The sequence below is a fragment of the Lepus europaeus genome, chromosome X (genome assembly GCF_033115175.1).
Source record: "Lepus europaeus isolate LE1 chromosome X, mLepTim1.pri, whole genome shotgun sequence".
Lineage (NCBI taxonomy): Eukaryota > Metazoa > Chordata > Mammalia > Lagomorpha > Leporidae > Lepus > Lepus europaeus.
The window spans coordinates 38,984,031-39,003,209 of NC_084850.1; the positions used below are offsets into that span (position 1 = coordinate 38,984,031).

Genomic DNA, 19,179 nt, shown 5'->3' on the forward strand with positions numbered 1-19,179 from the left:
ATGTGTTGCAAAGGGAAATAAAGAAATCTACTCCCTGAACATAATGAGATAATGATCAGTTTTTCTGGCATTTTGTGCATATAGGTATACTTGGAAGCATAGTGTGGGCCTAAATGACTTAACTGAATGAGTAGAGAACTGACTTGAAATGTGATCTTTATGTGATAGTTATGAGATTAAGCAGATTGCTAGACATTTTGAAGCAGTTGCCATGACATTACTAATTTGTACCATAGTCATGTGATAACCAGTTATCTCAAACTCTCAATCAGAAGGCCCTCAGTACATTTTTTGGCTCCAGGTAGATGTATAGGTAAGGATAGGACATGATCCAAGCTGAAGTTTATATCTGAATTTAAATAGCAATGAGTGCTAGAGGCCCAGAATTATAGGCTAAAGTATTGGAGAACTCAAATAGATTATGGTTTTCTTATTTGGATTGTGTATAAGTAAATATAGATATGTGCTTCATGGTTTAAACCCTTGGTCTGATTTGGCTGTAAGGGAAGGCAGTTCTTCCTGAATGTCATTTTAGGAAAGGTGATTTATGAACACCTAGTGTGATGAAACAGGACTTCTCGGTGTATCTTTCCTGATGGCATTTTAAATTCAAAGCTGACAGTTTAACTTGTTGCCCTTTCACACATTCTTATATATCTGTGACACCATGGCCAAGGAACACATAATCACTTCCCAGACAGGTTTTTGGTGATGGCTATATTATTCTGTATCCTAGAATGCAAGACTGCTTCTATTGATCTTAAACATATATGCTAAACCCAGTAGCAAAAACAACCAAGACAATAAGGGGAAGGGATTTTTTTTTTTTTAATTTCTTGACAGGCAGAGTGGACAGTGAGAGAGAGAGACAGAGAGAAAGGTCTTCCTTTGCCGTTGGTTCACCCTCCAATGGCCGCCGCGGCTGGCGCACCGCGCTGATCCGAAGGCAGGAGCCAGGTACCTATCCTGGTCTCCCATGGGGGTGCAGGGCCCAAGCACTTGGGCCATCCTCCACTGCACTCCCTGGCCACAGCAGAGAGCTGGCCTGGAAGAGGGGCAGCCGGGACAGAACCGGCGCCCCGACCGGGACTAGAACCCCGTGTGCCGGAGCCGCAAGGCGGAGGATTAGCCTAGTGAGCCACGGCGCCGGCCTAGGGGAGGGATATTTTTAAAAGCCAAGAAATCCAGAGCAAATAGGCTAACACCCAAGATGAAGGCTCAAGAAAGAGTATTAGTATTAGAAATTATATCTGTTATTTAGTGTTGTATAACAAACCACCCAAAATTTCAAGGCTTAAAATGATTGTTCACAAGTCTGGAATTTGGGCTGGCCTCAGGCAGGAGGTTTCCACTGCTAGTCACACCCGAGATCATTCATGCAAGTACAGTTATTGTGAGGTTCTGTTGGGCCCTGGGAGTCTAGGGTACGATCACCCACATATCTGCTTGTTAGTTGGCACTGGCAGCCCAGCACTTCAAATCCCATGGCCTCTCCAGAAGAAAGTTCAGACTTCTTCCATGGCAAATGCAGTATTCCAAGAGATCAGGAACAGCAACTATACAGTCTCTTGAGGCCTAGATCAGAAGTTGCACAGCACCAATTGTGCGGCATTCCATCCATCAAAGCAGGCCACAAGGCCAGCCCAGATTAAAGGAGTAGCAAGATAAATTCTACCTTTGGATGGGAGACGCTGCTTCCATATTTAATCTGTCATAGAATGTAAAAGAATATGAAAAAAACATGGAAAAATCAACTGTATTCTTAGGTGGAATCGTTTTTAGTAGCCATCATTTTATAGTATTCCTAGTAGAGCCTCTGTTTAACAGGTTTTTAAATGTCTCAACATATTTTATTTTTGAATTTCTTAAAACCTAATAGTAATGAAAAATATTTATATTTTATTCATTTGATAGACATTGAGTGCCTGTTAGTGTCAGGCACTGTGATTTATCTGTCACTCTCAGATCTGTCAGTAACCTTAAATGTAAATTCATTCTTTGCTGCTTTACTGTAATAATTGTTGAACTTTCTTTTATAAGTGAATTATTGACCTTGATATGAAAAAGATTACTTCACATTAAATATATTCATCAAAAACACAAGAAGTACCCTTTCCTATTAAACTCACAGAGATACAAATTGTATCACATGAAATTGTAGCTGCGAGGGAAGGGGAAACTGGTAAGGCTTATTTATATTGTGTTCCATGCATATAAAACATACCCTCTTCCCAGTAAGTGAAAGCTAGTTGAATATTAAATCAATAATGCACATATTTGAATGCATACTATTTTATGTGATACGTCAGCTATTATACAGTATGTCTCAAATCAAACTGATCCAATTGTCACACCATCAACTAAATGAGGTTTGTAAATGGATTATTAGCAGCTTCTCTTTAGTTTGTTGCAGTGTTCGTCCAAAGAGAGAGGAGATCAGAAATAAACAAATGTTCAAGGCAGTGTTGCTGCATCTTCATTTTTCTGCGCCTATTTTAGTTTTGATGTTATTTCTCTATGGAGGCTATCTGAAAGCTAAAATCCCATGTAAAAATCACTTAGGCCATGTCGTTTTTACAGACTAGGAATCAGTTTTCTTATAAAATGTACCACAAGACATTTTAACAGTTTTGGTTCAAGGGGCACCAGGCTGCACACACTACCTGAGCTTTAGCAGTGTTATTCTTTTAGGTGAGACTCTTAAAACTGTCTGGATTATTAGGTTAACAATCTATTCACGTTTTCATCTTAGGAAGGCAATTTAAAGTCTATTTTTAAAGGAGGTTTAAGAAAGCTTAAGAAAACATAAAAACTTTTTAAAACTCCATTGTAGAATAATTTTGCAATGCATTCAGCCCTCTGAGTTGTTTTTTTTTTTTTTTTTTTTTTTTTTTTTTTTTTTTTTGACAGGCAGAGTGGACAGTGAGAGAGAGACAGAGAGAAAGGTCTTCCTTTTGCCGTTGGTTCACCCTCCAATGGCCGCCGCGGTAGCGCGCTGCGGCCAGCGCACCGCGCTGTTCCGATGGCAGGAGCCAGGTGCTTCTCCTGGTCTCCCATGGGGTGCAGAGCCCAAACACTTGGGCCATCCTCCACTGCACTCCCTGGCCACAGCAGAGAGCTGGCCTGGAAGAGGGGCAACCGGGACAGGATCGGTGCCCCGACCGGGACTAGAACCCGGTGTGCCGGCGCCGCAAGGCGGAGGATTAGCCTGTTGAGCCACGGCGCCGGCTTACCCTCTGAGTTTTTATTGCAGACCTGTTGGGTGCCCAAGCATAGTATACTAGGTTGCTATGGGGATAGCAAAGACGTAAGTAAACAGTCTCTGCACCAGAGGTCACTAACAATCAAATTGGTGAGACAAAAACATGAGACTAAAAACAACTCATCAAGGCCTTCTATGATTTGACCTTAACAGGTCTTTTTTTTTTTTCTATAGTTCCTAGTACTCCTCTCCTCTATCCTATACTCCACTGCAAATGAATGACGCCCTTTTCTCTGACAGTCCCTCCCCCCTTTCCTACCTCTATGGCTTACTTCATCATTTTCACCCTACCCACTCTTCAAGGCTCAAACACAAATTCTCTCCTGGAGACTTTTCCTACATATATACACAGTACTCCCACATGCTCACCCCACTTTCAGGGCTACCATTCCTCTCCCATTGCACCTTAATTCTTCTTTGGTCTATAGCCATCTCTGTATCTTATTTCCACCAATCACGAGACTGTAAGTACTATTTAGATTTCTACCCAAGCTTCTGTTTAAAATCAGCCTTCAGTTTGGATGCTTGTTACCCTTGCTTTCTGAAGTCAGTCTAGCCAGAGAGTCCCCATTTGAAAGTGCTTCCATGTTCCATACCTTGTTTCATGTTACAGCATTCCAACCTTTCCTCCCAGACAAAGATTTTTTATGTGCCAATGTTGGGTGAATGCTCTTAACTCATCTAGGCCTCAAAAAATTTTTGCAGGCTAAGTATCATTATCCCCATTTTACAGTTGAAATAGAGGCCCAAGGAAATTAAGTTGCATAAGGTCATGTGGGTGGCAAATGATAGACTTAGGGGTTGTCTCCAGATCTGCCTCATTCTGAGTCCTTTAGTCTTTGTGTTGCTCCACGTCATTTCCCTATTTCTGAATCTTATCTGTATTTACCCTCTGTGAATAACTAGCCTGTTAGAACTAAGTTGTAATGAAATTAACATCAACTCTTATAAACTGCCCTTGGCTAAACAGTGCTGATGGGAATGCTTAGGTAGTTACTGGGAATGGTCCAAATTCAAACCCATTCTCTAATACTCAATAACAGAAACAACTCATTTCTAGAAGGAAAACAAACAAATCTGAGGATGCCCGCATACTTTGTGCAATTGAAACTCCCCAGGCATTCATTTATTCATTCATTATTCCCCCCACACACACACACATACCTTTCTCTCTCTCTCTCTCTCTCTCTCTCTCTCTCACACACACACACACACACACACACACATACACACAGACACAGACACAGACACAAAACCTTTGGTAGGTACCCAATTTTAAACTTCTGGTGGGTATACAATTTTAAGGTGTGTGTGTGTGTGTGTGTTTAATTTAAGAGACAGAGACAGCCCATCTTCCAGTTTATTCCGTAAACACCTATAGCAGCCAGAATGAGCCAGGCTGAAGGCAGGAGCTTGGAACTCAATCCCAGTCTCCCAAGAACTCAATTACTTGAGCCATTTCCCCTGCTTCTCAATGTCTGCATTTGGAGGAAGCTGGAGTCAGAAGCCCAAGATAAATATCAAACACAAGCACTCCAACGTGGGATGTGGTCCAGCATCTTAACTGCTAGACCAAGCACCTACCTCTAAAGTCATGTTTCCTGTTTTTAAAATTTTATTTGGGGTCCCAGATTGTGGCATAGCTAATAAAGCCACTGCCTGTGACACTGGCATCCCATATGAGCACCAGTTGGAGTCCTGGCTTCTCCACTTCTGATCCAGTTCTTTGCTTGAAAGATGGCCCAAGTCCTTCCTTGAGCTCCTGAACCTATGTAGGAGACCAGAAGAATCTCCTGGCTCCTGCCTTCAGCTTGGCCCAGTGCAACCATTTGGGGAGTGAACCAGCAGATGGGAGATCTCTCTCTCTCTCTCTCTCTCTCTCTCTCTCTCTCTTTCTCTCTCTAACTATGCCTTTCAAATAAGCAAAAGTAAATCTTTAAAAAAAACCATTTATTTCAGAGACAGAGAAACAGAGATCTTCCATCTGGTGGTTCAGTTGCCACATGCCCCCAAAAGCTTGGGCCAGGCCAGGATGAAGCCAGGAGCCCAGAACCCAATCTAGGTCTCCCATATAGGTGACAGGGATTCAGATATTTGAACTATCACCTGTTGTCTCCCAAGGTGCGTGTTAGCAGGAAGATAGAATTTAGAAGCAGAGACCAGACTTGAACCCATGTACTCCAATATGGAATGCCAATGTTGTAAGCACTGTGCTCCACGCCTACTCCCTACAATCATTTTCAGTGTGTAGAATTTGTTCTCTTCTCTCCTCAGGACGTGGCCGTACAGCCTTCCCCAAATATTATGACTCACTCTCCATGACTCCTCTGAGACCCTTTGTTGTGCATTCTTGTTTTGTACCTACTCTGAATATGCTCTAAAGAATGAGTATGGCCTCTGGTTAGAAAGAGGGGCATGTCAGGAGGGTTCTATGAGCCGTGTTGCTTTTCTTAGTCATGAGAAGGCACCAGCACTCTGTGACCTGGCCTAGTTTTCTAATCTAATTTAATTGAATGTACAATGATGTAGGCACTGGGGATTAAATACTTACCCAATTCCACTTCTAGCCAAAGTTCACATATTGCCTTTAAAGCAAAGGGTAATAGTTTGCTTATTTTTTTGTGAATGGTTTTGTACATGTGCTATGAATAATTTTTCTTGTATTCTCTGTACAAGATGATACCTTAAAAGAAAAATTATCATATCATGCATTTGGCATAGTGGTTAAGACTCTGCTTGGGATGCCTTCATCCCATAACGGAGTGCCTAGGTTCATGTCCCAGCTCTCTCCTGATTACAACTTCGTGATAATGTGTACCCTGGGTTGCAATAGGTGATAGCTCAAGTGGTTGGATCGCTTCTACCCACATGGGAGACTTGGATTAAGTTCCCACCTCCTAGCTTTGGCTTGGCTCAGCCCTAGCTGCTACAAGCATTTGGGGAATGAGTCAGTAGATGTAAGATCTCTCTCTCTCTCTCTCTCTCCCCCCCCCTCCTTCCCTCTCTCTGTCTCTCCCTTTCAAATTACTTTATATATATATATATATATATATATATATATGTATATATATATAAAGAAATATTACTTGTAGAAATTCTAAATATTGCTTGGTCTTCTGGAATATGGATTGATTTAATTAATTGACCAAGATTACTCTAATTCTTTAAGTTGATTTTGAAAGTTTTTTTCTTTTTTCTTTTCTTTTTTTAAGATTTATTTATTTATTTGAAAGTCAGAATTACAAAGGTAGAGAGAGAGGTCTTCCATCTGCTGGTTAGCTCCTCAATTGGCCGCAACAGCCAGAGCTGCACCTATACGAAGCCAGGAGCCAGGAGCTTATTCCGGGTCTCCCACGCAGGTGCAGGGGCCCAAGGGCTTGGGCCATCTTCTACTGTTTTCCCAGGCATAGCAGAGAGCTGGATGGGAAGTGGAGCAGCCGGGATTTGAACCAGCACCCATATGGGATTTGAACTGGCAGTGTAGGTGGTGGCAGTGTAGGTGTGGCTTCGCCACAGCACCAGCCAGGAAAGTTTTTTCTAGCTACAGTAAGAGCTGGAGACATGGCCTAACAAAGTGTGAGTTTGCCTGCCACTGAAATAAATTCATATTTGTTATTTTTAAAAGGGAATGTGTTTCAGGATTTCACTGAGTGATTTGTACATGAAAGCCCTTATCAAGAACCTGCCCATTTACAAAATGATGAGTAGAGATTTCCCTAACTGCTAACAAAATACCTGAATTTTAATAGAAAAAGAATTAAATTTTAAAATACTTTTAATTTATTTGATGTGGTGATTTTTGTCTTTTTATTCAATCTGTTTACTGTTATTTACCTTACTGTGATAAGAATTGGAGATAGACTGACTTTTTAAATGGCTTCATTATTTGAGTTTAACTTACTGTGAAGTAGACCTTAGAGAAATTAAAATTTGAGGTTAAAACTTTTGATCTTGCTTAAGTATATGTGTAAATTTTGGAATAAGCTAACATGTGCATTAGCATATTCAAAACAATCTATGGCTTTTAAAATATATTTTATTTTGAAAAATGTAAATCTACAAAGTTAAAAAATAATCCAGAATTTTATATTCCCTTCACCCAGATACCCAAATATTAGTAATTTATTACATTCCCTTTATCATTCTTTCTTTCTACACACACATCTGAATTATTTTTTTCTTCATGTTTAAGAGTAAATTGCAACATAACTCCCTTTACCCCTAAGTATTTGCATATAGTAGTCACCCCTTGTCTAAGGGGGATATGTTCCAAGAACTCCAGTGAACAGATACCTGAAACTATGGACAGTTCTGAACCCTGGATATACTTTATTTTTACCTATACATACAAATGTATAATAAAGTTTCATTTATAAATTAGGCATAGTAAGAAGTTAATAACAATAGCTAATAATAAAATAGAAGTATTATATCAATAAACTAATAAAAGTTATGCGACTATGGTCCCTCTCAAAATACCTTATTGTACTATAGTCACACTTCTTACAGTAATATGATACACTGTGTGATGACATGAAGTGAGGTGAAAGATCTAGGTACTGTGGCATAGTACAGCACTTAGATACTGCGGTAGTCATTCTAATAACCAAGATGGCTACTAAATGAATAATAGGTGAGTAGCATATAAGTTATGGATATATTGGAAAAAGGGAAGGTTCATGTCCCTTTTCACATCGTGGGTGGGGTAGAGCAGGAAGGCAAGATCCCATCACACTGCTCAGAAAAGTGTACAATTTAAAACTTAGGAATTTTTCTCTGGAATCTTCCATTTAATATTTTCATGCTACAGTTGACTGTGGGTCACTGAAACTGAGAAAAGTGAAACTACAAAGAAAATGGGGCTACTGTGTTTCTCCAAATTAAGATCATTCTCTTACATAACATTAAATTTATCAGCATCAGTAAAATCACATTGATGAAATACTGTCTTGTGTATAGACTTTACTTAAATTTTACCAGTTTTCTCACTAACATCCTTTATAGCAAAAGAAAAATGTTCAGACACTATATTGTATTTAGTCACCTTGTCTCTTTCCTCTCCTTTAATCTAGAATAGGTCCCCTGCCAAAAATGCGCACCATGAAACTAATAACATTAAGCAAAACCACATTCTACAATGTAATTTGCCTGTACTGCTAAAAAATTTGTTTTAGGCTAAAGTATATATAACATCTATATATATAACATACATATACTTAACATAAATATAACATACATATAGTTTGAGTGAGGACATACTTTCATTTCCTCTAAGAAAGAATAATTATTCTACAAAATATGTATGATGTAGTAATTTAGGAACACTCTGTATTTCATATAGAGACTTCACACAATTGCTTGTTCATTCTGAGTTGAGCAACATTTCTCCCATGAGCTCTGAGAGTGAGATCATTTAGCTACTTTGTCAAGTACTTTCCCTTTTTATATTCTGCCTCATGACCGTCTTTGGCTGTGCACATGATAAAGACACTGAACTCTGAGTTCAAAAGTCTAGGAAGGACATCTAAAATGTCATGGGACACTCTTAAGAACCTATCTTCTGAGGAGGGATCAGCAAAGAATATTAGAAAGATCTCTCTGCCTGTCAAATATCCTCTACTACTGGCATGTGTTTACCAGAGCAATTTAAGACACTGCTTGGGACAGAGCCCCACCTCTACTCCGAAATCCAGCTACCTGCTAATATGCACACTGGGAGGCAGAAGGTGATGGTCCAAATACTTGAGTCCCTGCCACCCACACAAAAGAGCTAGATTGAGATCCTGCTCCTAGCTTTTGCCTCGTCCTGCCCCAGGTATTGTAGGCAATCAGGGAGTGAACCAGTGATAGGTCAGTCCTTCTCTCTCTCTCTCTCTCTCTCTCTCTCAGGCTGCAATGAAACAAGATTTTCCTGTAAAATACAATGATAGTAGCTAATGCCATCAATATTTCACAACTGCACTTTAACTACTCCACTCTGGTTACTATCTGGATTATGAGGGAGCAGAACATTTTATTGAAGAGGCAGACAAATGGAAGAATAGCGAGAGCGCCTGTTTGGACCCCTACACTAGAGAATTATGTGTAGCATGATGGCCCTCCACTAAGAGGCAGAAGAGAAGTACAGAAAAATAGGTGGAAGGCCAATGACTGCAGTCTTTTCTGGTGACGTCAACCTAGGCAGCCCAACATGACTTCAGGTTTGGCTTAGCTAAAATTGATGATAAACAGTACCAGTAACACTTCCTGGTTATTGTCTGAATGAATTTTGAAACTGAAATTTGCACTGTTATTATTTAGTAAAATAAGCATATCATTGTTGGCTTTCTTTTTTTCCTCCATACTCTGTTTAATATGATGACTAATTTTAGAAGACCTTACCTAGATATTCGACGATGGATATCTGCAAATCATGAAGTCTTCTACTCTACTGTCATTTTCACATACAACTTTATTACCAAGACTTGTTAAAAATCTCTTGTTACTTTCTCACCATTCTCTAATAAATTATATCATGGAGTGTAGAAAATTAGTGAAATGTTCCATAGTTGAGCATGAACCATGTCTGATTTGCTTGCACTGACTCAGCTAGCAATCACAGATCATCAAAACAGCACAGACTTAGAGTCGGCAGATGAAATTTAGTCTACAACCATGTGACTTTGATCCCTAAAGCTCTGTAGGCCTAAATAGTCTCCTTATGCATAAAATGAGGTTCTTAAACTAGATGATCCCTGCATTACCTTACAAGTTGTAAACACAATGATTTTGAGTATAGTAATTTATGAAGACATTTAAGGGGGAAAATTACATTCATTTATTGAGCTCCTAATATGTACCATATTCTAGAGAAATGAAAAAAAAAAAACAACTAGATGTCTTAACTCTACTAAATTATTTGTGCCCATTTAGGGAAAAGAATATGAAAAGTCAGGAAGTAAACATTGGACACAAACAGATAAATTAATAAATGGGATAAGCAATTAATACAGCTTAAATTAAATACAGGACATCCAAATGGATGGACTCATATCATACAAGAATACATTTGAGAATACCTACTCTGAGGAGTTGGATTTTTTAATCCATCTCACTCTTCACTCACTACTCTTTTCTTCTTGAGTATATACGACTTCTTTCCTATAGGATAAACCCAAAAGAAAAATCTCATAATGGCTAGAGTTTGTTTTAAATAATAGATCAACTGTATATGGAAAAGCAATAGATATGCACCTATGTAAACAAGCCAAAAGGAAAGGAACTTATAAAAGTTAGAGGATTTTCAAGGTTTTGAATTCCTTCTTAATCACTAGTAAGTGGATTACTTCGCTAGGGCTGTCAAAGCAAAAACCCAGAGTAGGTGGCTTAAACAACAGAAATTTATTTCCTCAGAATTTTGGAGGCTACAGATCTAAGGTCAAGCTGGGTCAGTTTCTCTTGCATATGATAGCTTTCTTGCTGTGTCCTTACATGGTCGTACCTCTGTATGTCTGTTTCCTAATTTTGTTTTACAAGGACACCGGTCAGATTGGATTAAGGCCCACCCTCAATGACCTCATTTTAACTTACTTGCTACTTTAGAGGCCCAGTTTCTAAATGCAGTCACATTATGAGGTACTGGGGTTAGGGCCTCAACATATGAATTTGGGAGCACACAATTCAGCCATAACTCTATACATATATTTTTTAATAAGGAATAATGGTTTATGTTATTCTGTTCTTCACAGAGTGCATTTTAAACTGATTTTATAATTTGTCTTACACATACATCAGCTTATCACAGTGCCAAGAATATGAAACATTTTGCTTCAAAACACATCCTAATTATGATAATTAAATATTCACAACATTTTCATAGCATTTGATTTTTCCTCATTAAGCATAACAGAGAATTGGATGTCATTCACGTATCACAGATCGGCCAATAAAGCAGACATTTTGGGGCCAGTGCTGTGGCTCAGCAGGTTAAAGCCTAAGCCTGCAGTGCTGGCATCCCATATAGGTGCCAGTTCGTGTCTCTGCTGCTCCACCTCTGATTCAGCTCCATGTTAATGCTCCTGGGAAAGCAGAAGATGGCCCAAGTGCTTGGGCCCCTGTACCCACATAGGAAACCTGAAAGAAACTCCTAGCTTCTGGGTTTAGCCTGACTCAGTCTCGGCTGTTCCAGCCACTTGGGTAGTGAACCAGCAGATGGAAGACCTCTCTTTCTGTCTCTCCTCTCTCTTTGTAGCTCTGTCTTTGAAATAAATAAATAAATCTTAGAAAACAAAAAAGCAGGCATTTTACCATACTTTGTGTTGATAATGTTTTTTGTTTTGATATAGCAATCATAAGTTTTAATGCCTTTAACATCTAAGACTATCTTAATTAAAAACACAATGAACATTTTACAATGGTTTTATATATGCAGCAGTTGGTTAAACCTCAAATAGAAAAGCTAAAAGGGAAAGTACTCAAGTCCAGTATGGCCCAGCACTGAATCACAAAATTGAAGCTTTTGACATTTCACCGAACTCTTGATTCCATCCTCTGGTTGACTTTAAAAGACTTCATCTAATGAGTAGGTCCTTCCATTAAATATATATATATATATATATATATATATATATATATATATATATATATACTTGAGGGTGGCGCTGTAGTGTAGCAGGTAGACGCCACCTGCAGTGCCGGAATCCCATGTGGGCGCTGCTTAGAGTCCGTGCTGCTCCACTTCTGATCCAGCTCTCTGCTATGGCCTGGGAAAGCAGTAGAGAATGACCCAAGTCCCATGTGGGGGACCCGGAGGAAGCTCCTGGCTCCTGGCTTTGGATCGGGCAGTTCTGGCTGTTGCAGCCAATTGGGGAGTGAACCAGCAGATGGAAGACTCTTTCTCTCTCTCTCTCTGCCTCTCCTCTCTCTGTGTAATCTTTCAAATAAATAAAAATATATATACTTGGAAATTATGAAGATAGACTTTAAGAAAGTATGAGAAAGCATAAAGTTCAACTCATATGATATGTAATAGGTTATAAGACTGGTGTCAGACAACTACAGTTTGTATTTCAAGTCTTCCCACTTTCTAAATTTCGTTGTGCCTTAATTTTCTTCTCTGTAAAATGGGATTAATAGCAATATCTGTATGAGGAAGCTTCAAAAAGTTAATAGCAAATACACATTAATTTTTAATTCCATTTTTCCAGGAAGTTTTTGAAGCCTCTTAGTATTACAGACTTATGTGATAATTAATAAATAATCACTGTGAAGCACTCAACACATTGCTTAGTATATAGTAAATTTTCAATAATTTCTAGATATATTAGTTTATGTGTATATATGCCTTATATGACAGTACCTCCAAAAGTTCATGGAAATGGAATTTTTTAAAGATTTATTTATTTATTTAAAAGTCAGAGAGGAGAGACACAGAGAGAGGTCTTCCATCTGCTGGTTCACTCACCAGTTGGCTGCAACAGCCGGAGCTGCACCGATCCGAAGCCAGGAGCCAGGAACTTCTTCCGGGTCTCCCATGCAGATGCAGGGGCCCAAGGACTTGGGCCATCTTCCCCTGCTTTCCCAGGCCATAGCTGAGAGCGGGATCAGAAGTGGAGCAGTCAGGACTCGAACCAGCACCCATATGGGATGCCAGCACTGCAGGCGGCAGCTTTATCTGCTACGCCATAGTGTCAGCACCCCTGGAAATGGAATTAAAAGATAAATTTATTTTGGTGCCGGCCGGTGCCATGGCTTAACAGGTTAATCCTCCACCTTGCGGCGCCAGCACACCGGGTTCTAGTCCCGGTTGGGGCACCGGATTCTATCCCGGTTGCCCCTCTTCCAGGCCAGCTCTCTGCTATGGCCCGGGAAGGCAGTGGAGGATGGCCCAAGTCCTTGGGCCCTGCACCCGCATGGGAGACCAGGAGAAGCACCTGGCTCCTGGCTTCGAATCAGCGAGATGCGCTGGCCGCAGTGGCCATTGGAGGGTGAACCAACGGGAAAGGAAGACCTTTCTCTCTGTCTCTCTCTCACTATCCACTCCACCTGTCAAAAAAAAAATTTATTTTGGTGCAAAAAGTTTCAAAATCCTTGCATAAAAGAGTCTTGAGAAAGTTCATGGAGCCTGCTATTAGGAAAAAAGGTACATGAATTTCAAAATGTTGTATACCCAAATAAATTAACTTTTTGAAGTACCCTCATATTTTATATATAAATACATATGCATATTCAGAGATGTCATATGTATATGTATTTACATTAATTTTCATATTCTCTAGCCTCCCTTTGTTATACTACTAGTGTGTGTAGTTCAGTTAATGTCCAGTCCTGCTTTCCTGGTTGACAAAATAGGAGAGACCTGGTCAGCTAGAGAAACCAATTTCCAATGCTGCATTTTTCTGTAAGCAAAATATGGGATTTGTAGTAGCATGTCTACTGATTGCTTCACAGATACTACTTCTAATCTATGGAGTATTGTTGGGTAGAAATCCAAATCTCTTCCTTCTCCTCTTCATACTTGAGCAGTCTCTTGATGCATATAAATGTGTATAAGACCTTATGCTAATTCATTGTCAGGCTCTCATAGGATGCAAACTGTATCCTTTCCACCTACAAATAATTCAGCAGTGTTTTCTGTAAGTTTTTTCATACCTTAGACACTGAATAAATCATGAAGGTTTGATGAGATCCTGAAAGTAACCCATAATCCAAGAAACTTAGAAGGTCTAAGTATCTTCCCTGTTGTAGAACCACATTAGTGTAGAAGCTTCAAGAAATCACTGAGAAGCAGGTTTAGTGGTTAATACATGGACTGCAGAGAACAGTTGCATGACTTGAGCAGGTTATTTGACATCTCTGTACTTCATTTTCCTCATCTATAAAGAGGAGATAATGAGAGTGTATCTTTCCTGGGGTTATGAAGATGAAGGGAATTTATATTTGTAATGTGCTTAGATTAGTTCCTGGCACAAGTAAGTGATAGTACTTATTCTAAGCATGCACTACATAAATAAAACCAATAATGTTTAATATCTCAACAGTGGCTCACAAACTAGTCTGTTCCACACAGGTCTTCCAGAACAAAAGCTGCTATGAACCTAACAGAGTGCTGCCAATAAGGCAGCTGTAGGTCTCTCAACATTAATGTTGGGTTTCTCAGTAAACAGAATATTATAAATTGGTTTCAGCCCAGCTCTTCCTGAAGCAGTTTTTAAAAAACAGACTGCTGGGACATTTGGTGTGTATTTCTTTGGTGCTTCACAATCTGTGTTTCTAGTGTCTGCATCATTAATGTATGTCTCTTTCTGAGTTTAAATCATTTTTTTTTACTATTTATTTATTTGAAAGGCAGAATGACAGAGAGAGAAGGAGAGACAGAAACAGATCTTTCCATCTGCTGGTTTATTCCCCAATGCCCACAACAACCAAATGTGGGCAATACCAAAGCCAGGAGCCAGAAACTCCATCCTTGTCTCTTGTATGGGTGGTAAAGACCTAAGCACTTGGGCCATCTTCTGCTGCATTCCAGGTGCATTAGCAGGAAGCCAGATCAGTAGTGGAGCAGCTGGGACTCAAACCAGCACCCCAATATGGGATGCTGGTGTTGCAAGCAGCAGCTTACTCTACTGCACTACAGTGCTGGCCCTTCTTTGTGGGTTTAAATCTATGTCTGTTTTGACTTAAACCCATCGCTGGAAGAGAGGAAGAATATGGGTTTCATTGAGTTCTATTGTTTCATGATAATGTTAACTTTAGTGCCCACAAAGAAATAGTTGCATGCCATTGCCTGCAAACCAGATCTGCATTATTCAGGAAAGAAGTTATAAGACAAACTTATAAGCAGTGCAATTTTCTATTACCTTCAATTTTGTGTCTTATTTCTCTACAGTTTTTAAGTGAGGGAAATAAGAAGGAAGAGCTAGCTGCAAAGGTGAGAGTTGAAATCCTTGTACAGAGATATCATTATAATGAATATGATGGACTATAGTTATAAATAGGGTGAGTGGGAGAAACCCTTATTAACAAAATTAGAAACAGAGATGAAGAAAATGACATCCTATAATAAACTCAGAAATCAATGTCAGGATAGGAAATAAAAGACAGTATGGTAGAAAAGGAGGTTTTTTCAGTAAAAATGAATAAAAGATGATTTTATATTGATTTTAAATAAGAGTATGTGGTAAGCCTTTCATAAACAATAGGTTTTTATATGAGTGTTGGGGATGGTTAGGTTTGTTTAGCAAAGGCCATGTTAATGAAATGACTAGAGAAGCAACAGCTTCCCCAGTTTTAAATATGGCTCCGCTGTATTCCTTACTGTGCCTTTGTCGTAAAGTTACCAGGAAACAGATCTTATCTACAAGAGCCGCAATAGCAACTATCTCAGTTACTTTACCATTCCGCCACAGATTGGGGAACGTTCACATGAGGGCTCCCGCGTCATATGGTCAATTTTAATTTATTTTTACTTACTTGAAAGGCTGAGAGTCAGAGACAGACAGACAGAAATCTTCCATCTGCTAGCTCACTCTGCAAATCTTGACAACAGCTAGGATAAGAGGGCCAGGCTGTAGCACGGGGCTGGGAACTCCATTCAGGCCTCTTGTATGAGTGGTAGAGCCTCAACTACTGAGCTATCACTACTGCCAACTCGGGTGCACATTAGTATGAAGATGCAATGGAAAGTAGAGGCAGGACTTGAACCTAGGTACTCTGATATGGGATGCAGCTGTCCCCAGCAGCATCTTAGGTACTGTATCAAGCATTTCTTTTAATTTTTAAAAATTTATTTGGAAGGCAGACACACACACACACACACACAGATCTCTCATCTCCTAATTTACTTCTCAAATGCTTACAATGGCTGGTGCTGGGAACTCAATCTGGGTGTCCCACATGGGTAACAGGAACCCAAATAACTAAGCTATCCCCTGTTGCCTCCAGTGTGTGCTTTAGCAAGAAGCTATAATTGGGAGTGCTGCCAAGACCTGGATCCAGGAACTCTTATGATATGGGATGTGAACATTGCAAGCAGTGTCTTAACTGCTGCACCAAACACTGAGCCACAAGGTCCATTTTGGAACAAAATACTACCCCCAATACTTCAAAGGGAATATCCTATATTAGGGAAAAAATTTGGTGGGTAGTTTATGATCCAAATCTTTCCATTGTTCCTGTGAGATCTCTATTCTAACCGTGGTGAGAATTATGGTAGAGAGAAGCAGTCAGTCACCCAAGGGTTTTATGATTGCCCTCTCCCCTCCAACCTAAATTATTGTGGAATTAAACACCTGTAACAGGACTGTCCATTATGCTGACTGAGGAGCTAACATACATAGGTTAGACACTTTGGAGAACTGAGTGAATGTAGATCCTCTGCTGAGTAAAAAGATCTCCCTTGTTAATTCATTCGCCATCCATTTGTGCATTCAATAAAAATGTGTTGGGGGTTGTATTCGTTTCTTAGGGCTACTATAACATGTTACCACAAACTAGGTGACTCAAAATAACAGAAATGTATTCTGGAGGCTAAATGTTTGAAATCAAAGTATCAACAGGGTTAGTTCCTTCTGGGGGCTGTGAGGGAGAGTCCATTCCATGTCTCTTTCCTATTTTCTGTTGCTTCCCAGAAATCCTTGTGGTGCCTTGACTTGCAGCTGTATCACTCCAGTGTCTACCTATGCCATCACATGGCTTCTTCTCTCTGTGTACGTTCTGAGTCTCTGTATGTCCAAATCTCTCTCCCCTAATAAAGATACCTGCCATTACAATTAAGGCCCAACACAATCTAGTATGACCTCATTTTAATTTGATTACATCTACAAAAACCATTAATTCCAAATAAGTCTACCTTCACAAGTACTGAGGGTCAGGAATTCAACATACCTATGTAGAGGATACAATTCAACCCATAACAGATGTTGTCTTTGTACCAGATACAATTCTAGATGCTGGGGATAAAAAGATGAATAATATGAAGTCCTTGCACTCAAAGACTTCAAATTGGAGTAGACATAAATATATAATTATAATATAGTATCATTAGTACTCTAATATGTGTCCCAACAAAATGCTATAGGAACATGGAGAAAATGATGAGTAACATTGTCTTATGTGACAAAAGAAAGATTTACTATAGAACTGTCTTTTGAGTTTGATATTGGAGTTCACAGATTGAATTCATGATTGTAAGCGTGTGAAGGACATTCCAGAGAAAAGTAATAATATGTGCAAAAATGTGGTGTCATGAAAAGATCTTGTGTCCCTTAAGAAAAATATGGAGTTGATATCCTGGACTCTAGGGTTAGTCATAGAGAGTTGCAAAATATAGAGGTGGGACTACATCAAAGAGAATGAACAGCAGATGGTAAATGGCAGAAGGTCTTCTATTTCATGCCAAACATTTGGAACTATAGAAAATATAGGGGCCAGCGCTGTGGCACAGCGGGTTAACGTCCTGGCCTGAAGCGCCGGCATCCCATATGGGTGCCAGTTCAAGACCCGGATGCTCCACTTCCCATCCAGCTCTCTGCTATGGCCTGGGAAAGCAGTAGCAGATGGCCCAAGTCCTTGGGCCCCTGCACCCATGTGGGAAACCCGAAAGAAGCTCCTGACTCCTGGCTTTGGATGGGTGCAGCTCTGGCCATTGCAGCCAATTGGGGAGTGAACCAATGGATGGAAGACCTCTCTATCTCTCTCTCTCTGCCTCTCCTCTCTCTGTGTAACTCTTTCAAATAAATAAATAAATCTTAAAAAGAAGAAAATATAATAGAATGTCTCTACCAATAGCCTTGTAGATGTTTTTTAATCCTTAAAGTAGCAATGCATGTACCTCAGTTGTATCATAAAATGAAATGAAATAGTAGTTAGTAAAGCATCTTGCAAGTTTGGGAAGGCCATTTTGGTTTTGAGAAAATTATTTGAATTATATGCTAATTTTAAGAAAATGACTTTTTATTTATTCCTAGTGAATAAAGAAGCTGGAACTGAGTTAACAAGATTCAGTAATTCCAACCATTGCCTAGTAGAGGCCCACAAGGACCCAGTCTTAATGAACAACTATGGCTAAATTTTAATTAGCATATCAATTGTTTGTATGTAAATTGATGCTTATAAAGTACTTGAGGGGATTTGAAAAGTCTGTTCTCCTAAGCATTTTAAATAATCTCTGTATAATCTTATACTATTAATTTTAGATTATCTATGGGGAAGGGGTTTGCTAAACAAAAGTAAACATCAACACTAGTCCCTAGGCAACTGTGAGAATTCTGAACCAGCCACTTTTTATGTATTCAACAAGTATATATTACTTAGCACCTGTGAATCAAATTCCATCCCAAGTAGCAAGGATTGAAAGATAACAGAATATATTCCTGTGCTCATCTAACACAGTCTAGTTGGGAAAGCCAAGATGAGAGCAAACAATACATTGAAGATTGTCGAGTTAGATGATGTGGAGTGCTGAGTAATGCAGTGGAAGGTAGACCTAGCTCTTTGTTGGGGAAAGGAAGAAGCCTGCTGCCTAGAATATATTTTCAGTTGTTGGCTTTTCTCCATAATTTCTTGTCAGAAAGGAAGAAGGATGGATAAAAGTATCCATTTTGGCTATATGTCTCTTAAATTACCCTGCACCCGTTTGGCATCACTAATCACAATGCTAAGTGACTTTTTGCTATACTCAGCATTGAACTTGTGCTGTTTGACCTTTGAGCATCAAGCAGGACTTTCCCCTGCACCCTGCTGTATCTTTTGTATTAACCTCTTGAATCATTATCCATCTTGAGGGTCTGCCTTGCCTTAGAGGTACTCTGACATTTGCTAAGACTTCCCGTTGGAACTTGCAAACATTTCCAGATCATGACAGTGTCATTTGATATCTTGGTTTTAAACATCATCAGGGAGGCTTGTGCTAAAGAACCTGAACTAAAAAGAAAATGGTA

The 19,179-nt window shown here is 39.5% G+C and overlaps 1 protein-coding gene across 1 annotated transcript in view; it reads left to right on the forward strand.

Moving 5' to 3' along the window:
• DIAPH2 (diaphanous related formin 2) overlaps window positions 1–19,179 on the forward strand; it is a 985,476-nt gene that overhangs the window by 925,891 nt on the left and 40,406 nt on the right. Inside the window, exon 29 of the mRNA XM_062183022.1 lies at window positions 15,129–15,170. Within this exon, the coding sequence (XP_062039006.1) occupies window positions 15,129–15,170 (42 nt within the window). The remainder of the gene's footprint in view (window positions 1–15,128; window positions 15,171–19,179) is intronic.